Below are 24793 nucleotides of genomic sequence, written 5' to 3'. Positions count from 1 at the left end.
AGGAGGTCGTGGGTTCGAATCCTGCTCGAGTATGTATGCCCATGATTTTTTATCATGGCTACTACTAAAACACTGATCAATTCAGTGCTTATTTACGTCGATGTAGGGCAATTTGTCAATCAGTTGCAATGAAAACATCTCGACGGAAGAACTTCCTAAATTTGATTAATAACTCTTCTTATCAGAACAAAGAACAAAGAACTTTTACTCTTCAAGAAGCAGCCTGTATCATTGCTGATATTTTCCCTACAAATAACAACATTCAAGAGGTGCAATTTCAAATTCATACCTGCATATATAACATTTATACATTATAATTCAAAAGATATAATTATAGATTAACATTTGTAAAGTATGTAACATTGACCAAAGACGAAAATATATCGCTAATACACATTTGTATGATTCCATCTGTTGGGAGCAATGAAAAATCACGATTTGGATTACTAAAACATAGTTACAAAACCAAATATTGGAATGGAAATTACGCTACTTTTGTGGAACTGATACTCGACTGAACATCAATCAGCCTTAAAGGGAATGCAAACCAAAAGAGCTGGAGTGCTGGAGTGAATAGGAATAAAAAGAATGGAAAGAAGGAAGATTGCAATAATTGAGAGAAGGAAATCAGGGACATTTCCATAGCATCACTGAAAAAGGGCCTCCTTTTCAAACATCTTGTCAGCCTGGGTATGAGATTCACATGATGTTGTTTTGCTACTATCCACAGTCAATACTATCATATGCAAAGATGCATTGAACAGTGATTACTGGGCAGGGTAGCTTTTGTTTAAGACGAGCTAGGCATCATTTTTCTTCTCTTTGCCAGTTTGATGTGCTTTCCCCTCCCCCCTTTATCCGAACCAAACTGCGAGCCCTGCCAATTGCTGCCTGCAACGGTGGCGATTACAGCAGACTCCAACTCCAAAATCTCCCCTCCCCCCTTCTCCAATTCAGACACTTGTCAGCCAGCCACTAAATGGTGGCACGCTCTCTTGTAATTATCTGTAGCAGGTAAATGCCAGCACCGCGATGACAGCCACATTCTTGATTGCCATCCACTGACCTACATGTAGCGTGTCGTGGACTTCCCCGTTCACGTCGTTCATATTGGAGAATGTTCTACCACCTGCTCTAAATTCATATTCTTTGCTTTTCTGTTTTGCTTTTCTTCTTCTTCTTCTCTCCCATGAAAACACTATACATATCAGATGAACATTTCAATTGTGATATGATATATAAGAAATTTTGCCTCTTGCCTTTCTCCTTTTTGAAGCAGATGCTTAAAAAAATACAGATCATACAAATCATTCGAGATGATCCTGCACTATGAAAAAAAGGACCTGCTTTAATCACAACGAAAATGTTAACAAGTGCATGCAAGTGGTGAATGTATTGCTAATCTGTCTTGAAAATGAAATCTCTGGATATGAGAAGGACATAGAGAAACTAACTATTTACGTGTGATAGAATCATTCCCACGATGCCACTCTACGAATTTGTAGCTAACACAACCATCTTGCATCCTGAGTTTTTAATCATTCCAACAGCAAGATCTAAGAACGAGGGTGGATCACCACATTAATAGCCACTTCGTTTCTGTCTTTCTATTGCTCTTTCTACACCAGAAATGTTTTTGGAAACTGTAGGAGTTAAAAGAACAGGTTTGAGCAAATGGAATTTAAATTGTGCAAATGGAATTTAAATTGTGCAGAAGCATGCATGTTGTTCTTCCTGATGTCCAATCTGAATTCAGCAGAGTACTGTACACCCCTGGATGAATTCAATTCTGTGTTAGGACAACTGAACAAAACAGGTGAGTATATCAGTGAATGCTTGACTGTTATCCAGCAAGCGACATGATTATCATGACTATTCACAAATACATGCAAGTCAACTGATAAGATTTTGAAAGGCAAAAGGACCCGGGGAAAGTCATTCTGGACGCATTACTATGACACCACTTATGTAATACTTATATCGCTGGCTTCAAAGGAGGAAGTGTCCATTATTTTGCCATTTTCTGAAAGACCTGAGTACCTGACCACGAAACTCCTTTCTCCACAGGAATGAATTACCAACTCAGGGACAGCATCATTTGAACAAGATGATTGCTTTGATAATGTGATGCTTCTTTAATTTCAAATGGACAAGATGCTGAAGGTAAATAACCTGGGAAGGGGAGATATATCTATTTTTTTTTTCATAAAATCAATTTCACTCAATTTATCCTTGCCTGAATGATAATTATCTACTACAATCAGACTGTGAATTGCATTACTCATATATCGGCGATGAGCATGAATTTCTGCTGCATTATTAAGCCAGCTGTCAGTCTATCAATCTATCTACCTTTCTATCTACATATCTATCTACTTTTTCTATCTATATTATCTATCTAGTGTTTTATATCTATGTAGATCCAGGTGCATACATGTAAATATGTGGTGCAAGTGTGTATAAAATGTATGAAAGCAGCTATCTTCTATCTAACAACACAATGTGCACACACCTATACACACAATATCTCCACAAGTCTGTACAAAAAATGTTTTCTTTTGGATGCATGAAAAATCGATGCAACACCTATCCACCCCACCCTTTAAACCCCTTCTCTTTCCTGGAGTTTTTTTTCCCCTCGTGGATAACAAAATACCCAGAAGGTCCCCAAACTAATCTGAACTTGCATGACATTCTGTGCATAGTATTTTGCATTCCTGACATTTTCTCCATGTTGATTTGAACTCCCTGCGATCAATTGCAAAGAGAACATATTCAAAATCTCTGTTTTTGTTTTTGTTGGTCCTGTTTTCTTTAAGAGTCAAATGTGATGGCATTGGGCAAAATATTCATTGTGCAAGCAAGGAAAACATCAGTGCATGAAGTAATAAGAAGATATAGTGACTCTACTTTACCTGAAGAAAAAACAAACAAACAAAGAAAGACAAAACAACATTGACATTGTGATAACACAGAAAGGAGTGTGATGTGCAACACTAACAGTGATATTCCTTCAATATCATGGTATGGTGAGATTTCATGTGAAGTATGATGCCCGTTAAGTTTGTTAAGGTTCTGTCGAATGATCTAAATTTTGTGCTTGGGAGTTAATGTGGCGACTGGGGCGGCAATCGAATGCCTTCAGGCCAGCAAACCCAGGACCATCGGCTTCATGCAGTCCACTCCAAAGGAGTGAGGCAACTGACGCCGTGTGGAAGACCACTGGCTCTCAGACTTGAGGTCTGCAAGCGAGAGACCTCAAGACTAAGATGAGAGCCCCTCATCCCCCACGCTCCCCTCCAACCGTCAGTCGATCTTCAGAACTGAACTGCAACACCCCCCTTTCGATGGCCAATCAGAAATCGGTGCCTTTGTACGTTTTGCATCGTTTCAGCTTACTTTGCGGAGATTGGAGGGATCGCCCCCCGCAAATACAGCGTCGTCACACACCCCACGCACTGTAAGTCTCAAAAGAAGATGGATCCAATAGAAGTTGGTACCAACCACATGTCCACTGTCACAGTTGACCTTGGCGGCAGAACTCTTTGTCATTGGCAGTGGCATTTCCATCGGATTAACTTTGGAAAGTTCGGATGGGATTTTCCGTTGACGTGATGGGAAAAATGCACAACTGAACTCTAATTTTGGAGCTTGATTTGATCCTGAGCTACAAATATCTATGCCTGGAGTCATGTAGAGGACAAGTGTCTTTGAAGCAAGGTAAACATATAGAGAATGCAATAAGACACAAAAACAAAGACACAAAAGTTGTTCTATATGAGTAGCAATAGAAGGCTACATAAAGCTGCATACTTGTACACGAGTAGGCAGATTCACGTAGTAAAAAGTATTTGGACCCCCCCCACCCCCCTCCCCCCCCCCCCCAAAAAAAAAAGGAAAAATCAAATGTTTGCACAAGCAGGAACACATTGCCCACTTGTCTTAACGGACTGACAAAAGAATGATATATTACTTGCTGATGCCTTGACTAAAAATTTCTTGAGATGAATGTGATATCTTTCAGGTACTGGTGTTGTAAGTTCATGCGGAAAAAAAAAAGTTGACTTGAATTTAATTCTAACTGGTCTGATATGTTTTAGATTTGCCCCCAAAAGAGAGGCAGTTGCTGACATGGATGGCACTATCAAAATCCATGTTGCTTTATCAGACATCACAACCTCTCATATCAAACTGCTCACGTTCCCGCCTAATGTGAGGAGTTATCAACATTTCCCCAAGAATAGGCTATGACCCATTGGTATTCAAACAAGCTGTGACTCTTGCATCAAGGGGAAAAAAGGACAACAATGACATAAAAATAACAATGACTACAAACACTACATAAAACAAACCAAAACAAAATAAAATAAATCAGAACAAAACAAAAAACTAATAAAAATATGATATTGTGTATTTCTGTTCATGCGCCTGTATTGGATGCAGACTGGTTTTACTTTAGATCTATCTCGAGTTGATACACAAAGACATCAAATAATTTCCTTGAGCATTAAACCACAGATCTACAAGTATTAAATCCTGTTTACACAGAAGACTGCTTGTAATTAACACTCCAGAACACAACTTCATATTTAATGAAAGATGCTGCGATAGCAATTTCGGCTGGAATGGCAACCTCCCATAGCAACAGCCAATCAGGAAGCTGGATTCTTGTCACTACCATGACAACTGCCATTCCAGCAAGGAGTTGCTATCATATCAATTTTTTTTTTTTTTTTTAATGAAATGGGGTCCAAATCTGTGATGAAGTTTCACTATATGGATAATAAGCGCTTTGAGGGAGGCAAAGACAAATTCAAGATAGAGACACACTCTGTCAGCACCCATTTCATGCTGACGATGGTGCCTGCATGAATTGAGTAATTTGTACTCTGGTGTTTCTATCACGATTTCGCCCTTTTCCCTAGCCCCGCCTCTCACAAAGAAAATGAAGTTCTGATCAAGCCTGTTTCACAAGTTACAGTATTCCCTTGTAAGCATTCATCACACTGTTTCAAATTTCATTCGTGTGTGTGTGTGTGTGTGTGTGTGTGTGTTTGTGAGTGATCAGTGTTTTCTGAGAATCTAACTTTGTGATTCCATCCAAGATGTGTAACAAATCTACAACAACAACAACAACAACAACAACAACAACAACAACAACAACAACAACAAATGCATCTCTTCCCATTGTTCTTCATAATTGCAAACTTGCATACAATTTATGAAACATTTGCCAAGACATTTCTTAGCACTCACAAAAGAACAATATTTTACACCTAAACCTAGATTAGTTAATGGCTTTTTCTGTAAAGACTAATGTTCATTTAAGTTCATCACATACTTGTTTAGGTGTTGCATGCTCCCATTCCCCCCCCCCCACACACACACACACAATAGGTCATTTTTGAATTTTCATAAAAATTTGATGATTTGATTATCCTGACACTCCATCACAACAACCCTGCATGGTTACGCATAAATGTGCTACATTTAAGTTCTGGTACGAAACTTCGATTCATTTAAGTCCCCTCTGTACCACGAACTCACATCCTACAACCATACATACTGACCCACCATGCGTGTCTCTAGCATCAAGCATTCAGTAGCAGAGGACACAACCACTCTATATAGCTCCAATGTAACTCATCTTTGAATGCTCTAGCTATTCTCTCTTGGCGTGATGCTGTGGTCTACAATGGAAAATAAAACTGCAAAGCAGTTCCAATCTCCTAATCACTTTCTCAACAATATAATTTGCAGGTACAAACTTATAGAGATGTGTCAGACGTTTTAGGTCACCTTGTGATCTTCATATTCTCTCCCTCAGCATATTGCAGCATATTATGCTGATAATGCATGTATACAATGGGGGTGGGTATACATCCTAGATGATGTCTTATCATTGTTCTGACTTTTTTGAAAATGTAAATTGTGATAGAAAAGACAAGAAGTCAAAAGTTCATGCTTATTTTTTTTTTTTTTGTTATTCCTTCTGTAACTGTTGCAAAGAAATCATTGTAGTACCGCAAATTTGTTGGGTCAATGCGGCAATGACATGCAAAGCCACTTAAATCCTACGGCTTTCCACACACACAGGATTCCGGATGCTGCGCCGGAGAGGTGTCGTAATGGGGAGAAGGATGAACTCCGGAAAGGGCAAGTCAATGACAATCTGCCAAATTCTGATCAGCCACGTTTCTCTCTCCTCAATTCTATCCCTTCGCCGCTAAACTGAACTAAAGTGGCCTTTGTTTGCAGCTCGCTTTACGGCCTATCTCTTTCCTTGGAGCGGACGCGGAAAACAGAAGTGGGCAAACACATCATTTGAACAAGCAAAGTGATGGAGATCTGTATTTCTGGCTCAGGATAAAATAGGAAAAGAAAAGGGAAAAGAAAAGAGAAAGGAAAGAGGGAGATGACTTGAAGTAATAATTCCCAAACCAGAAGTCATCATTGCTATCTTCCCCCTTGTTCATTAGCTTTGTTTGTTTGTTTTCATCATTTGAAAGCCATGAGATTGAAGAAGAAAGTGAAAAGTCACTTCTTATGTAGTTTGGCGAATAGAAAGTTTGTTGCGCGCAAACAGTTGCTCGGAGCGTTACTTAACTCTAATCTTTGCCATCAATCCCTTGACCCTCACAGTATACAAAGCTCTGACATTTGCTAGGACTATCTGCCAAGCGTTTTTTCTTCTTTTTTTTAACCCTGACCACGCATGCCTTGCTTTACCATTGGCAAGTCCTCTGGTGTGGTTTCTTCAGCTATTAAAGTGCACCAAATAGCCTGGAACTATACGCCGCATGAACAAAATGATAGCAGGGCATCGAAACCAGGCAGGTTCTTCAAACAGAGCAATCAGGGGAGAATGCCTGTGCGATAAAAATGCATGTTTTCCACAACGGGAGGCTTCTAGATTTTCTTGTGAGGACAAGAAAACATATATCAAAGTTTTTAGATTTTTAGAACTATGCAGATAGATTACATGCAAAATGAAGCTTAACTTTTTATCATGATACCGATCCATTGAGGGACTTTGTAATATTGTTAACAAGAGTAACAACAACAACAACAAAAGAATCTTTACAGAATAGCACATTCTTTCCACTAAAAGAAAAAAAAAATGCTTGGGCAAACACCCAATATACCATGCCCAACTTTAGTTCCTTCAGTTGCTTTGATCCGAGTCACACAAGCCTTGTGATTGGTAGAGAGACGGAAATTGACAATGTGATCTGATCTTTCTTTTCTTTTTTTTTCCTCTCCAAACAATGAAATAGGGGTCGTCTCGGAGGCGATTCAAGCCGTCTCAGGCATGGTACGAATGCAACAAACACTATCAACGCTCACGATACAGCTATTAGTCGACCCGGATGTTGATATATTTCAGGTCACCCAGTATGGCACGGCATCATTGCCCTTCCAGATCGATGCGCGGCACGCAGGTAGATTTCGCGCAAATTGGAATCTCAACTGCAGAGTGCTATTGAATCTGAAAGGCAGATTGTATTACCACGACAGCAGAAACAGTTACGGCAGAGCAGATTCCCAAACAGATAACACAGATAGGATAAACTGACTAACAACCCATTTTCTCTTCTTCTTTTTTTTCCAACATGGCTCTCAAATACAGCTGTAAAGAAAGTGGCTTGAGTGTTGGTCTGCAGCGTTACTCACGTGCTTTGAAGTTACTTTGCAATGCAAGTGCATACAGAGAATAGGCCATACAGTACATACCTCTTGCCATATTGTACAGGTGCCTATTTTGTAAAACTTACAAATGAATGTATCTTGCCTTAGCATATTTTAATATATTGCATTTTGTTATTACAGGGAGAGAAAACGCTTGACTTGTAAAAGCTTGGAAAATAAAGGATTGCAATCTACATTAAGGGCTCTGCATTAGTGAAATCAACAATGATGTGTGTAAGGAAGCGGATATGAATAAATAAAGGGCATTCCCTGTGAATTGTATCACCCATGTAGAGGCAAAATAAAGACAATGCTGCCTTGTTAATTAGGGGTTCATCCTGCTTTTACCGATGGGATATGAAGGAGGGGGGGGGGGGGGAGAGGAGTTTCACAAAAACTTGATTTCTGGTCTGCATATTCTGTTGGCTCCAAAGAAGTAGGTTTTTTTAGTAAAGACACAAGGCATCGTAGCATGAGGCGATGACTGCAAATATAGCAACTGTCACCCGTTTTTGCTGTCTACATTTTGTCGACATTAATCCCTCAAATCCAGATATGTGGTCTCAACATCAGAATGATCTTGATACAATACTCTTTTGTGCTCACTGAAGTGGATATTGACTTTCAAAGCATGTAAATACTATTCGTAAGGCCATCATAACTTTTAACTCGCTTTGCTTTGCAACTACAAGAAAGGCTTAATGATGAAGGGATAGCATAGTTGAGATGGGGAATTCAAATTTGAACTTTTGGTAAGATAATTAGAAACCACTTTATGAAAGAGTAGAGAGCATACAATTCCAAGTGGAAATCAGTTATTTGATGAAAATCAATTTTGAAATGGCTGAGATATCCAAAAACAAAGTAAAACAAAGTGGTCCTAATAAAAGGTGGGTCCCAACTTTTATTACGATATCGTTTGTTTGTATGTTTTTTAATATCTCAACTATTTCAAAACCAATTTTCTTTAAATGAACTTTGAATTGCTCTTAGAGTTGTAAAATTTTACATTTTTCATATAAGAGGTTTCTCATTTTCTCACAAAAAGTTATCATTTGAATTCCCCATCTCAACCAAAACTACACCATCCCTTTAAACAAACAATGAAACAAAAGCAGCAACAACACCACTATGATATTATGTCTCGAAGCATGGTATCACATGCTCATGTGACTGGATATCAAATATCAAACATAGATCCCTGCTAAGGCTGGCCACAGCCCTAGGGCTAGTCATACATAGCCGGAAGGTGTTACCAGTCCAACAATAAGCCTCAGGCTGAGCTCAGGAGCCTGGAAAGGCAACATGAGGCCAGCTGCTGTGTCAATGGGGACCATATCGCTTGAGCAAGCCTGAAGCTCCTGCATGAATTTTTCACGAACGACTGATGGGTGGCCTTAGGCTGGCCACATGAAAGCTGGCCCTGGGGCCAGCTTTCATGTGCATTTGAGACAGGGGTCATACAGTGTGCCAAGAGCAGGGGGCTCCGGTTGGGCAGGCAACTTGGGCAGAACATTATCCGGGCGTGGCAATACTCACCAATTTGAAGAAGAATACGCTGGTCCTCCTTGCTGATATCCCCAAAACCAGGAATCGATTGGGCAAAGTGGACGATCCTCTCATACTGGCTACCAAGTAACGATGATAACCTCACTAAGATGTCTTCCTTTGTCTGCAGAAATGCAAAGAAAAAAGGGAAAAGATAGAGAGAAAACTTAATAGACTATTTGCACAGGTCAGATGATCTTAGGTGCTTAGTGGGAAATTTGTGGTCCATTTACTCCACTGCTTTCACCCGTTGAGGACAAGTCCCGAGTATACTCGGGCAGGTGTCGATGGGAAATGCGTGTTGTAGCAAAATCAGTCCGTCCTCAACGGGTTAATATGGAAAATGATTTTTCTATGCACTTGAAACATATGGGGAATTGTATTGTGGAAGCAGCGTGTTAATTGGTACAGAATGCAGTACGTGGAACATGGGAATATAACTACTCACATTTTTTTTTTTTTTTTTTTGGGGGGGGGGGTATAGAATGCACCAACTTGATGCAAATACTGAATAAGTAAATGATAACACACACACATATTTTCTATGTGCAACTGGCATAAACACAAACAACAATTTCCAATGAATGTTACTGCTATCCTGTAGGGAAAAAACCCACAACACATTTAAAAGACAAGGATGAGTTTCAAGTTAAAGTAAATATTACCATCAACTCTTCCATCTGACTAAGCAATTTTTGAAATGCTTGAAATTTCTGAACTGTGTTGCTCAGGACATGATAATGCCATTATATCAAGCAGCTATTTGTTATCTTTATAACAGAGAAAACTGTGTACCCAAGCATTATTACAGATATGATATCCGCATAAATGTATGGTGTGGGGGGGGGGGGGGGCAAACATACACGTAGTCAATTCATAGAATTTCTAATAGAATTGTCCATGCTCACTTTATCCTTGATTGTGAATATGTATTTTGAATTTGTAAAAGAAAGAAAAAAAAACACTATTGCAATTAGTTCTGAAAATGTTTCAGGAGTGGCCATGTTTCCCTGTATCATGGATTGTAGATAATGAAACACTCAAGGGTATTACGTTGAATCATTTAAATGTTTCATACGTGACGGTGTTTCATTTTATCCTTGATTGTGACTACGGGAGAACTTGCGATGAAAAAGCCCTGGTAATACATTGGTTTTTTTTTATGTTTTAGAAGTGGCAATGTTTCACTGTACTGCCTATATATTGTGAATATTGGGCATTTGTTAGACAGAAACCGAAATAACAACAAAAGCCATCACAATTAATTCTTGTCATGTTTCAGGAGTGGACATTGTTTGCTTTATCCTTGAATGTGAATATGGGGAAATTTGTTAAAAAACATAAAAACTAAAACCACCACCACAAAAAAAAAGAAGCTATGGCACTGAATTTCCAGAATGTTTCATAAGTGGCCATATTTCACTTTATCCCAGAGTGAGCATTCCCCCCACCCCCTTCATTCATTGCATCATGAGGGAAGAAGGTCGGAACAGCGGAGGGGTCGGACCTGCTCGGGTATCTATCTCCACACCACCGCTGCTGCATCTTTCTTTCGGCAGTTGGCATATCGAGATGACTGGTTTTATGAAGATTGACTGGCAGCGGGGGTAACGCGAATACGTCCGCAGAAATCCCTCTGCACTTTGATACCCTCTCCCCTTTCATGGCAGTGCACTCGCACGAACCCACGGCGAACCAGAAGCGGAGATATGTCAGGAAGGTTTGCATCCCACAAACACACACCAAGGTATCATCTGTGAGCTTGGTGGGCGTCCCTGACGTTTTTGGCACAATACTCTCCATGCTCTCTCCCCCCCCCCCCCCCCCCCCCTTGTTTGACACACCTCAGTGTGAACACCACACGGATACACTACACAGAAGCTCCATACTAACACCATGGGAATCTATTTCATTTGATAAGCAGAAGAGCAATAAACCAAGAGCCCTTGCTCATCCTTTTTGTACTCTGTGGCTCTCTCAATATTTCTTTTAATTTTTCTCTCATTTAAAATAGATTCTTCCTTTCTCTATACTTGATTAGCAACCATTCTAAAAAGGCTACAAGTTTGGCATTAAACCACGGTGCCATTTCAAATATTTGGTTACTTTTTCAGGTTGATGACACAAATATTTCACTTTGAAACATTTTTCTTTTCTGTATGCTTCACAGCAGAGAATATAGACTTCACAATACAATATGTGTCTCCCATGCTTCCTAAACCACTGTGACGTGAAACTGTCATCCCTTGCAGAATCATGGCCGGAGAAACGGTGGGATGAGGGAAATGGGAGGAGGTGGGCTGGCCTGGCCGAGGTAGCTGGGAGAGCCTTGACTGAGTGGGTGTTTGCACAAATGCCCCTCCCAGTCTTTTCTCAACTCCCCCATCCCATCTTCTGTAGCATCTCATATCAGATGAAACTTCTACAAATCAATTCATGGTGGAATTGAAAACCCACAGAACAGGGAGTCATTTCACAAGCTGGGCTAATACTTATGCAATAAAGAAAACAGCAACACAGCCTCAAATATGTCTGCATTATGAGACTTAGCATGAAAAAAATTGATTCTGCTAAGCTGCATATCAACCTAATTCCTTCTCTCTCTCTCTCTCTCTTTTAACCATGTAGATCTTTTATACTTTGCAGCAACGCAAGAGATTGCATTGCAAACCATATATTTCTTGAATAATATGCTCTGTGGAGAATATATGTCAGTTCTCTTCATTTCTAAAAAAATATTATTCTGGTCAGATTCTGACTTTTTTCATGATTAATTCAGCGCTCAGCATTTGGAAGTTATTCTCATGAATTCAGCTTCCAGAGAAAATCTGTTATTATGAGGAGCTACTTTCACCAAGGATCAATTACTGGGTATCATGAATAGAAGGCAGGATGAAATCGAACTGGTGTGTCTACAAACACTTGCAAGTTATCTATTTCCACAGGCAGAAATAGGGCAAATGGAGGGGGCAGTTAGGCATTATTTGTACCAAAAGAAGAAGAGAGAAAAAAAAAAAGTCACATCACCAAAGTATGTTAAGTATCATGGAGCATGTGTTGAAAGCAGCATGGTCACAACTATCACGATAAACTGAACGTAAAGAAAGAAAGAAAAGAAAGCAATAGGAGATGGAAACAAAGAAGAAACAAAAGGAAGAAAGGCAGAAAGAAAGAAAGAAAGAAAGAAAGAAAGAAGCACATCATTTCATTGCCTATCCAGAGGCAATCATCACTGAACGTATGTGAAATAATCATCATGGTTGAAGGGGAGACAAATGGGCTGGTGATAATAGAAATAATCAAATATTTTAGTCCTTCGGTGGCTGGAATTTTGAAATATTGAACAGTATAGGGAAATCTTGCACATTTTTCCTTGAATTTCAATGTCATGAAATTCATTATGGATTTATAAACCAGTTGCGAACACATAGATCAGACTACCCATTATTGCGACAGCTATGTGAGGTGTGCAAATGATTGCTGGATGGCCATGAGGAGCTGTGTAAGTTGAATGATTGACAGGATCATCTCAAATTTACAATTTCCACTCAATAACGGGTACTGTACAATAACAAATGCTGAATCTTTGCACATACTAGATGCTCTCTGATATGCAAACAACAACAGCAGCCACAATCACAATCACAACCACAACCACAACTGCAACCACAATAACCACCGCCACAACAACCACAACAACCACAACAACCACAACAACAACAACCACCACCACCACCACAACAACAACAACATATTGAAATCACTTCCATTATTCCTTCTACTTTTGTGGTATGCCAAACTAACACCATGTAAAATTGTTTGATAACGAGGAATCAAATTCTTAGGCAGCAATGTTTTCAGATCTTCCTTAGATAATGATGCTGTGCATTCTCCCCTCTCTCGCATCCCTGAATCTTTTCCAAATATACGAATCACGTTTGACACGTGCCACATATTTTTTTGAATCAGAATTTCAAGGAAAAATTCAAAAGTGGTTCAATTTGAGGAATAGAAATATAACATCACCAAATGTTATGCTGCGTAAAAGATGCACATCTTTCAAAATCAGGACTTGAACGATTTCATAGGTGGACAAAATCGAGATCTACGATGGTAAAATAAGAAATATTGATTCAAGTATTATTCTTTCTTAAGAAGCAAACTTAGGGACATTATCCATTGTATTCATGTTACAGGAGGTTGTCAAATTTGACCAGAAGATAATCAAAATGAAAATAAAACCACATGAAATGCATGATATGTGGCATGCAGACAGTAAATGCAAAGCAGTTGAATTACATTTCTCCTGTTCGAACATTTCTTACATGCAAACAGTTCTAACTTCTCAAATATATACCTATACTGTACAATCATCCCACGATGTGTTTTTAAATCTTTTTGTTCTCTCTCACATTTTTTTTTTTTTTGTAATCAAAATGTTTATTGTACTTTCTGGTTTATGAGATAACAGATATTAAGTACACATCTCATGAGTAATATCAAATGACATTTTCAGTTTCTCTTTAACACAGGAAGAAGCAGCTGTGTATAACACTCACAGCAATATGATCCCATGTGCACTATTGATTGATAAACTTGTTCTTGGACAGGTTTAGAAATTCCTACAAAACAACGGAAGTGAACACACACATACACGCACACAAACAAAGAAAGACAAGTCTATATTTACGTGTACCAACAAATAATCAATTTGTGCTACCCAGTGAGGTGTCTGATCGTACATATCTCTAAAGGCAGGTGGCTAGCTAGCTTGACCACAAAATTTTTGCTTTTGTTTTTCGTTTTTTATGACTATGCACATTTTGCTTTATACAGCAGTGCCCCTGGAATGCAGAAGGACAACACTGCAAAGGGGCAAAAGAAGGGGGGGGGGGGATAGATGATAAGGAATTGAGTGTCCCGGAGATAGAATACAAAATGACTACAACTGCAAATCATGTAATGACGGGGGCCTGGGTAGTCAATTTGAGAAGCAACAAGTCAGATGCTACAAATATCATGAACCGAGTCTGACCCTGGCAAGGTACAATGCGTAAGTGGTAAATGTTGTTTAAATTGAAGTCAGCAATGTTCTAAAATGCACTTAAAGACACTGTTGTTGTTGTTGTTGTTTTTTTCTTCAGCAGCAGAGATTTCATTGCATCATCAACAACACCCCCTCCCCACTTATCAGAGGAAACATCAATGATGGAATCAAAACAAAGGCTGTGACTCTGCTCATGGGCATACCATTGTTTAAACAGCTGCACTCTAATGTACATTTCATTCATACTCCTCTCTCCCTCTCCTCCTTGCTGTGAGAGCAACAATAAAACAAAACAAACAAACAGTGACAATTAGCCATTGCTTATACAATCTGACAGACTTACAACCGTAGAATGTCATTACCACAGGTTGTTCTTGTTTATGGAAAAAAAATATATAACCACGTGCCTTGAAATGTTTTTAAGTCAACGTACAGAGTAACTTATCTTGTTGTACTGCTTGAAAATACCTGAACCAGCCTGGCTAGGTGACAGAGGCAACAGTTTACTTAAACTACTAAACAAAGCTCGAGGGCAAACTTGTAAAGAACGTGAGTATGTTGAACATTGTACAATTACCACAATATGATTATGCCCTCTATTCTATGGAAAATATATGAAATGCAAGATCGGGTGAAACATGTATACATGACTAGCCCTCTTAACCTATTGAGGATGAGTCCCGAGTATACTCGGGCAAGCGTCTATGGGAAATGCATGTTGTAGCAAAATCAGCCCGTCCTCAGTGGGTTAAGGCTACAGCAATTAAAGAGCAAATAGAATTTAAGTTTGTTACAAGTAAACATCCTTTAGAAAGTTTATGTCTTGATCAGGTTTTAATTTTTCCTGGAACTGTATCTTCTCTGAACTGTAAGCCATAATTCTGCTTTTGCTATCTTTTCTTTTTTCTTTCAGGCCATAGATTTTCTGCTATGCCAGTTGGTTATGAGATGCAGATGAGCACTGCCATATTTGTTTCAGGTACAACACAATTGGATCATTAAATTCACACTTGATCAGCAAAATATACAGAAATGACCTGTATTCTGATATCGTTGTTTTGTTTTTGTTTGTTTGTGTTTTTTTAATTTGAGGGGGAGGGGGAGGTTGGGATACATCAAGGTTGTTTAAACCTGCTCTGTTAGACAGTGGTACACAATAACTTGGAGCAAAAGCTCTGATATACTATTATCCCCTCAAAAGAAAAAAACATCAACTCAAATAACATCAATAACAAAAAATAAAAACAAAAGAAGAATATATGTCAAGGATGAGGTATGTTACAATAGACTGCAGGAAAAGGAAGAAGAGAGACAGCGGAAAAAGAAGAAACGGGAAAACAGAGAATAGAGTCAATCCAGAACGGACTCTTGGTACGAGAAAAGGCAGCGGCACGGGGTTATAAATGTCATTCGTTTGTCGACCGTCGCATTGTTCCCAAACATCACAATGCAACCAGATGGGCTGATGAAATATACATGACAGAAATCCAGGGCATTTGATATTCATAGATTTATTGATTGCCTTTTTTTCCCCTTCACCTAAGACCGGGGTTTTACTTCCTGACACAAGAATCGCGAAGGACAGATGGATGGCATATATTCAAGGTCAATAGATATGTTCCATTACTGCAGCAACAAGGACGTAACATACAGTGCACGGGTCACACGATTGATCATGTATGGATGCGTGTATGACCCTGAAACAATCTAATGACATGAAGGATAAAGTTAAATCAGGAAAAGTGAGAGACCGAGTGAAAGTGAGACAGAGCTGGAGAGACAGAAAGCTATGAGAGAAGGAGAGATAGGGAGAGAAATATATGGAGAGTAATATAAAGAGAGGAATATATAGAGAGAGATGAGAGAGAATAAGAGATGTGTTCAATGAGTTCCTATTTGGCAAGGAAAAATTGTGGAAGGGAAAAAAAATATCAGCTGATTTCAAGCACGGGGGAGGGGGGAGGAGCTTAGTTTGAAAGTACAATGCCTCTTTGACCCCATGAGGGTCTTGTAACCAGCACTTTGTAGAATAATGAGATTAAAAAACCACATGAGTGCATGCTCCAAATGTGTATTATTTGGTGACACCCCTACTGCGTTATGACTGCCCTACATACGTCGCATGACAGCCTCATCACATCGGATTATGTTTTCAATAGCATACGTGCAGTCTGTGCACATAATTCTTCCCATGCGGCTTTCTTCTTAGTGCTCTATTCAGCAGCTTTTTAATCCATTCCAAGTAATTCTTTCCTATTCTCGAGTTGCATTGCACGTGGGGCGTTTCCATTGTTTGTTGACTAGTGAAAATGTCCCAAACACTCTCCCACAGTGTTTACCACTCCACTACTTCATTTTAGGACAGGCTAAGGACACTGGAGCCCAGCACTGCATTTGATACTGGCTGAAAACCCATACTTTCTGCCATTCCCTGGTGTCCTTGTCTGTTATGTGATTGGTTTTGGAATGAAACTGATGTGTGACTTTCATGAATTCACAGGCATCAATCAATCGATCAATTGATCGATCGATCGTTGATCAATCAATCAATCTATCTATCTATCTATCTATCTATCTATCTATCTATCTATCTATCTATCTATCTATCAAAGTCCTACCTATCTACCTATCTATTATCTACTGTATCTATCTCCCTATCTATCTATCTATCTATCTATCTATCTGTCTATCTATCTATCCATCAATCTACCAATCTATATCTATATATCTACTTACCTTTTTATTTCTACCTACCTATCAACTTATCTCTTCATTTGTTCATTTATTTATCTATTTATCTATTATTTATCTATCTATCTACTTATCTGTTGATCTATCCACCTACTTACACACCCATCCATCTACCTATCTCTCTATTAATATATCTATGTATCTATATATCTACCTATCTATCTCTCCTTTGCTCTCTTGAACTATTTACCAATTAATACATCTATATCTACCTATACAGTCCATCCAAATCTATCCATTATATCTCTCATACGTCTTTCTCCCTTTATTAACTCTTTATGTGTCACGTTCGCACGTCTGGCTCAGTCGACGGCGTGCCAACTTCGCATATTCTGTTCAAGAAACAAAGCCGCCAAAACCAATCGATACATCGCCAATCACTGCTAATTCCGCGTCACAATGAAAGCGTTTTTCGTGCTTTTGTTACTCTCATATACGGCTTGCATTCTATGTGGTGATTGACTAACAAGCTGTGTCCCCAACTAGATTTGCTCGTACATTCTAAGTTTCTGTCACGGTTTCATGTGCAAAAGTCATGCCTTTACAGTAATGTAGCAACTGGTCATTCGAAGGAGAAATTGAAAATAGATTCGTCATACAATTTATATCGAAACAAAGTTTGCATTCCTCTTTAACTTTGCCTACAATTATGCCCACCCTAACAGAAATTTGTAGAGGTTATACAAATTAGAAAAAAAGAATTCTTTCTCAAAGCATGACTACCTTCGTGTCTCGGAATAACGTGGCATACAGGGGGTTTCCACCATGGCACATAAAGAGTTAAACAACCTCTCTATAAACTCTCAGTCTATCCACACGTAATATCTTTATGGCAAATCGACACATAACACTATCATGTTTGCCACATTGAATATTGAAGTAAAATATTTATTCCTACTTGGTTCTTCAATATGCAAAGAATCATCCATCTCTGTCCAATTTTTGGCTGCAGGGTCAACAAATCCGTGTCGAGAAGTGAATTTTTTTGACAAGTTCGACAGTTCTGAGTAAATTCATTCGTTTTTGTCTGCATTTGTGTGCGTATGTGTGTGTGTGTGTGTGTTTTGTGAGTGTTTGTGTGTGAGTGTGAGTGTGTGTGTGTGTGCGATCCTCCAGCCCTTATTGACTGCACACAGTGCAGAGGTTGTTGTTTGAATGCTCTTTGATCACATTGCAATAGAAAACAACCATAAAAAGCTTTTGAAATTGTAATCAATTGACACATAAAACTGGGATAATGTTTGAGTTGAGAATCTCCCATCTGCAAGCCCATGACAAAAAAAAAGAAAAAAAAAGAAAAAAGTTGACTCTCTGTTTGATTGTTTACTGCTGTGTGTGTGTGTGTGGGGGGGGGGGGGGGTTTGGTGGGGGGGGGGGGTGGGTGGGGATAAACTAAAAACTCAGTCTCCAGAGCAAGTGGCTCTATTGTGAGTTATCCTTCTTACAATAGTTGACCGATGATGACTATTAAGACTTTCCCCATAAACAGGTGCCTCGTTTGCTGGAAGTTCAAGAAATATTTACTTGGAAAAATATGTAATGCTTGCATGAGTGAAAAGTAAGAAAGGGAGAGAGAGAAGGGGGTCTTGCTGAATTCTTGAAATCACGCCTACACACATACACAAAAATTAATAGTTGGCAGAGGAAAAATGAGAAAAAAAAATACTCCTCTGTGATTTCTACTGTTAGAGCATAGCAAACAATTTCTGAGTATTGCCAAGATCGCTACAAGCTACAGTAATTCATTCATTGTGATTGGAATCATTTATGTTTCCACGACACCTGCGGACTAAAAAAAATGCTTCTCAATACTAATTGACTGGCACATGTTACTCCTGTTTACTAGATTTGTACGGATGTGTCATACACACAAAACTACAGTTGCTCCACTCACTCAGTACAGCTTAGTGGTGCTTGCCAACTCTACCACTGCATACCCATAGTGGCATCGAATAGGTTTCCCATTTAATCCTGACAGAAAATCCTGAGAGGTAAAACGTGTCACAGCAAGGAAAGATATATTCCTATGTTCCCATTGACTTAAGGAACAAAACAACTTCTATTTTAAGTATGTATAGGCACAAACATTTTGTTTTTTCCGTAAGATTTTCAGGAAATGACAAGATGCCCAGCACTGAAATCTTTTCAGAAGTCAGGTACAGAAAAAAAAGTGTATGTCTGTGTGTGTGTGTTGGGGGGGGGGGGGGAGGTATCCTATCCTTTATGGAGGCACACAAAGAAAAGCTGGGTTACTGGGAGATTACCTAAATACTGGATTCAGTCATGCACACAAAATGATCTGCCGATTGAAGATCGTTGGGCACAGACAATGACTGCGTGCCGACTGCGAGAACAGATGAACGTGACACTCATTCTGCCTTATGATAGTACGGTATCGTCCATACGATCATACGATCATGGTCCTTTGGCACAGGGGAGATATACTCTGTGGGGTCTTTATTTGAGAAATTCGTGAGTTGGGTGCTATTCACAAAGTTAATAACACACAAAAATATTGACTTTGATCCTGACATGAATGCAGCATGCATGTGTACATTTTTCCATTCATTACTCTACGCAACGCTTGATAGTTTAACCACTTGCAAAATTGCTGGAAGTCCTGATACACACACAAAAAAATTTGATTCCCTAAAATTATGGTGTATACAATACATGAGGTTAGCACAGTAAGGTTAAAGTACTAGTAATAGGCAGGCAGTTATCTGACCTATTATCCATGTGCCGACATAGTCACATGGTCCCGTTGCATAAAACTTTTTTAGCAACCTTAGAAAATTCTGGTTGGGATTTGCCCAACCTGAATTTTTTAAGGTTGCTAATCTAAGAATGTAAAATCCGTTGCATAAAAACTCTGGTTGGGAGCTTCCAACCGGAATTTTGTGATTTCAACCGGAAAAAAATCCGGTTGGAGTTTTATGCAACGGGCCCAAGGTGTTAATCACGTGACCACTGAAATTCTGATGTTATCGCTTATTACACCTCAAAGGTCCTTTACAGGATATAGAGCAAATGATGTCCCGCCATGTGCAGATGTCAAGAAAAAACAAACAAACAAACAAACAAACAAACAGACAAACAAACAACGAAAGAACCCAAAAGACAAATTGACTTATAGCAGAGAAGTCCCTGACTGGACTCCATTATACTTGCAGATAGGCAATTCAAAGTAGAATGTGCTTCAAGATACATGATTTATTCAACTTATAGAAATCAGTATTCTTGCCTCAATGGTTGTAATCACTCTTTTAGCTCAGACTTTGCATTAATATCCCACCATTTGCTCCTTAAAAATATTTTTATATATAACCATACAACACTGTATCCTTCAAAGACAGGCCTATATTACAAAATACATGTTTCCATTAAAGATCTCACGACAAACATCTCTAAACATGTCACTGACATTGCATGAAAATAGGCTGAAGAAGAAATGAAAAGAAACTACAACTTGGGACTATTCACTGACCACAGGGATGAAGTACGTGGGAAGAGATGGCTGGCCGGCCGGTCGGTGAAAGTGAACCCGTAAAACACCTGCCAGTTCAAGCGCGATAAACCGAATAAGCAGTGGCGCAGAAAGTCTGCGAGGATGACCAGAGGGAGGTGATTGGCCGCCATTTGCACATTCAATGCATAATACACGCCAAACGTGGGCTCCGAGGGCAAACGCACACAATAGATTATTCATGCGACTGTTCTCTCCGCTTCACCATCAAGTGCATCTCGCCTTTCTCCAAAATTTCACCCGGGATTAGCAAGAGTCAACGCCAGTCAAGCACGATCACACATCCTTGGTCAGTTTACGAAAAGAGTCAATGCTACTTGTATAGAGATGGATTGATACTGTCACAACCATGTCATGAAAATGGATACAAACCAAGTTTCAAAACTGCCACTGATGAGACAATTACAGACCGTATGTCAGTTAAATCCAAAATATCATGCACGCATTTGCTTGAGGCATAGTCCATGCAGACTTGCAACATTAAGACCCTACTACATGTGAGGAATTACTGCATGTCTCACAAAAGTTTGTGAGACAGTAGAGTTGATTATACATTGCACTAATACAGTTTCTTTCTTTGGTGTGTGATATGGTTTGTACTTGTGATAATGCGTGGTCAAAGTGACAGAAGGTATTTAAGTTATAATCTGTAAAAGAGTAAATAAGTCAGAACAAATGCTACCAGTCAGGGTGTGTACTGCAGAATCACTGCTTGTTGCAAAGGGCATCTATCTATCTATCAATCTATATATTTTCTATCTATCTATCTATCTATCTATCTATCTATCTATCTATCTATCTATCTATCTATCTATCTATCTATCTATATTGCATATAAATGTATTTATATGTTTATATACATGTACGTGTATGTGTGTGTGAGGTGGAATGCTCTTAGAGATCATATGGGTTATCAACTCTCAAGGAGGAGGAGGAATACGTGCTACTATACAGTTGCAGTAAAAAAAGAAAAGAAAAAAAAGCATTATAAATGCTTGACCACTCTCAATGCACACATAAATGCACATTCAAACACACACACACACATACACACACACACATGCAGACAGACACATTTACAGACACACACAAACACACATCCACAGAAAACAAACACCCACAGACACACAGACATACACACAGTTTACATTTATCACTTTCTCTGTGTGTGTTTCTCCTTTGCTGCTTCTTGCATATAAATGTACACAAATGAGCACAAACATGATATATTTTTTTCTTTCTATCTTTACTGGCTGCTCCTCTTTTCTTTACTTTTCTGTTTGTCATTCTTTCTTTTTCTCTCTCTATCTCTTTTTTCCCTCTCTCTCTCTCCCTTTCTCCCTCTCTGTCTCTTCTGCTGCCCCCAAGACACGCTCATTCTGCCAGCGGAAACTGTGTGGGCCAGAGTCAGGGTACTGTGGCGCCAAGGTTCTGGAGGTTAGGCGATATTGATAGCTGCCTCTTTTGTTGTGCACCTCTCCTCAGTGGAATTCAGTTAACTTGCCACAAAAAAAATAAAAAAATAAAAATCTAAGGGAAGAAATAAAAGAGAGAGGAAGAGAGGGAGAGGGATAGAAAGAGAGAGGAGAGAAAAAGGGCGGGGGGGGGGGGGGGTTAGGAGGGGATGGGGAAAATGTAGCTGAATGTATATGCACTCAAATTCTATAGCCAACCTCTTCAGATATGGGTAACTGTGTCCACATTGCATGGAAGTAGTACAGTGTATCACGGACAAGCAACAGCTTGGAACAAAGCTATTCAGTACCATCAATCCACGACAGGAATAAAGAAAAAAAGAATAGGAAAGTGATTTCTCTGTGAATTAAAAACATCAGGTACGACACCACATAGGCTTTTTTTTTTATTTATTCATTAATTCTTTTTTCCATTTTACTCAACTTCCAGCGTTGGTTGCTGGCATTTGTATCCCACGGGGAAGAGAGTGGTAGGGGTGGTTCTTGTGCTAATTGGCAGTAAAAAGGCGGATTTTCATCTGTGGCATGTAATTGCCACAGGTCACAGCAATTCATACGCAGTCACTGGACTAATGCAAGTGAAGAAACGGAAGGTGATATGGATTGGGGAAGAAGTGGGGGGGGGGAGGAGGGGATTAAAGATTGTGGGGAAGGATGGGGAAAATTGAATGGAATTTGACAGACACATTATATAGATTGAGTAAAAAAGTGAATCTAAAGGAAGAACTGAGAGTAATTAGGTAAATTATGTAAGAATTATGTAATATGCATACAAACATACACAAGAATGTGGATCGCCAGCAGGCATAAACGAAAGTACAATGGAATGACAAACAGTGCGCCAGACAATGTTTCATCCCAGACACATTGTGCAACGGGCGCAAATTGACCTCTAGGTGCCCGATCAGTTCAGGAGTCACTGCCTGGATTGCAATAATGGTTTTTAATGAGTCGACATCTACGGCTGATTACTGCTGCCAAAAAAACCCAGATCCATCTCCCAACACTCAGACACTCAACTTTATCTATTTCTTTTTTTCTCTGTTCTCTTTTAACCCACCCTCATTTCTCCTTTTTTTTTTCCCCCTGAGAAAACATTTCTAACCAGCCTTCATGGCATTTGACGGATCGAATCAAAAAACTGCTGACGGGCCCAGAAGAGCAGACGTGATGAAACGTCAACTGCAAAACACCGCCAAACCTTGAAAGCAAGGTTGACTGTCTATCAGGCGATTAGGGTCAGATTACCCGAATCATACTTTGATTTCAATAATGGGTTTTCAATGAGCGCATAAAACTTATTCTCAGGCTGATGTTGACAAAGACTTCACAGATATTTTGGTTCTCTCACAAATTTCTCCTTCTAATTTCTCTGTTTGGAGGACTAGCTTTGAAATGTCCAACCAGCTGCTCTTTTGACATCTTGTTTTCTCCAAATCAATTCGCTTTGTAGCTTCCCCCCCCCCCCCCAAGTGTTGATTCGATACAACCTTATTGATAGAAACAAACCATCAAGATCATAGTTTTACAGAGCTCCTTGCATACTTAAAACATTTCATTGCCTTTGCATATATGTATATGTATCATACCAACACACACACCAGCGAGCCTGTGCATACACACACACACACACACACACCCGCTTCCCACACACATATATACACACACACACACACGCACATACCCAGCGCATACACTTAAACATGACATGTTCACACCCTTGCATGAGCAAAAAAACACAAATGCAAAGTAAAGACTCACATGGAGTACTGTGCTTCACACCTGATGAATGGCCAATTTGGCAATACGAGATAATGTATATGTAGCCAACATCACCTTCAGCATTTAAGGTGGTAAGATCGTCAAAGCAATAAGAATCGAGTTGACAAGCAAAATTTTGAATAAATTGTAAATGATCAATGACCTTGTACATTGAATTTAAAAAAGCAGAGACTGTGACTGGATCACAGCAAAAGAAAAGAAAAGAAAAGAAAAGAAAACTAAAATGTATCTCTCCACCGACACTGATAAGCAAATTCTATCTATTCCTCAAATTCTCTAGGTGTTACTGGTAACTAGACACTTACTGTCATTTTGAAAGCTCCTGAAAACAAGTGCTCATCCCCCTAACAAACAGAAAAAAAAAATGTGATCACTACCTGTCTAAGACGTGCCACTTTAGCTCAAATTCTTGCTTGCAATTTGCCCTTTGTTACAAGAACTATCCCCATGACCTCTATGCAATGTGATGGGGGGAGAGGGTAGTGGGAAGGGTTATACCTTATCCTTCGCACAAGTTTACCTTGGCCTTTCTCCTTCCATTTAAATTTTCAATTCTGAAGTCATTGTCTGATATATCTATCAATTTTGTCAGATTCCGCCCCCTCATTATTTCTATAGCAATGCCCTTAATATTCTATTACCAATAAATAAATAAATAAATAAATAAATAAATAAATAAATAAATAAATAAATAAATAAATACTTGAATGAATGAATAAATAAATAAATAAATAAGTAAAAAAATAAATAAATGAATAAATAAATAAATAAATAAATAAATAAACAAAAAAGATAGATAAATGAATAAATACATACACACATACATACATACATATATACCTGTACATATACACATAAATCGATAAATACATAAATGATTAAAGGAATAAATAAAAAACATACATTTATACACTAACACTCATTATTCTTTTTTTTTACCAGGTCCCGCTATTTTCATATTTCATTTTCTCTGTC

At 38.9% G+C, this 24793-nt stretch overlaps 1 protein-coding gene across 2 annotated transcripts in view; it reads right to left on the bottom strand.

The window, feature by feature from the left end:
* Positions 1-24793, bottom strand: part of LOC139743357 (uncharacterized) — a 249322-nt gene that overhangs the window by 234 nt on the left and 224295 nt on the right. For both annotated transcript variants that reach the window (XM_071653843.1, XM_071653842.1), the window contains one exon: positions 9229-9361. In XM_071653843.1, the coding sequence (XP_071509944.1) occupies positions 9229-9361 (133 nt within the window). The remainder of the gene's footprint in view (positions 1-9228; positions 9362-24793) is intronic.

The sequence above is a fragment of the Diadema antillarum genome, unplaced genomic scaffold, assembly GCF_040938485.1.
Source record: "Diadema antillarum isolate AM-2024a unplaced genomic scaffold, OU_Dant_1.0 seq00001073_RagTag, whole genome shotgun sequence".
Taxonomy (NCBI): Eukaryota; Metazoa; Echinodermata; class Echinoidea; order Diadematoida; family Diadematidae; genus Diadema; species Diadema antillarum.
Note: the sequence above shows the minus strand (reverse complement) of the source record. Positions and strands in the feature narration are given on the sequence as shown.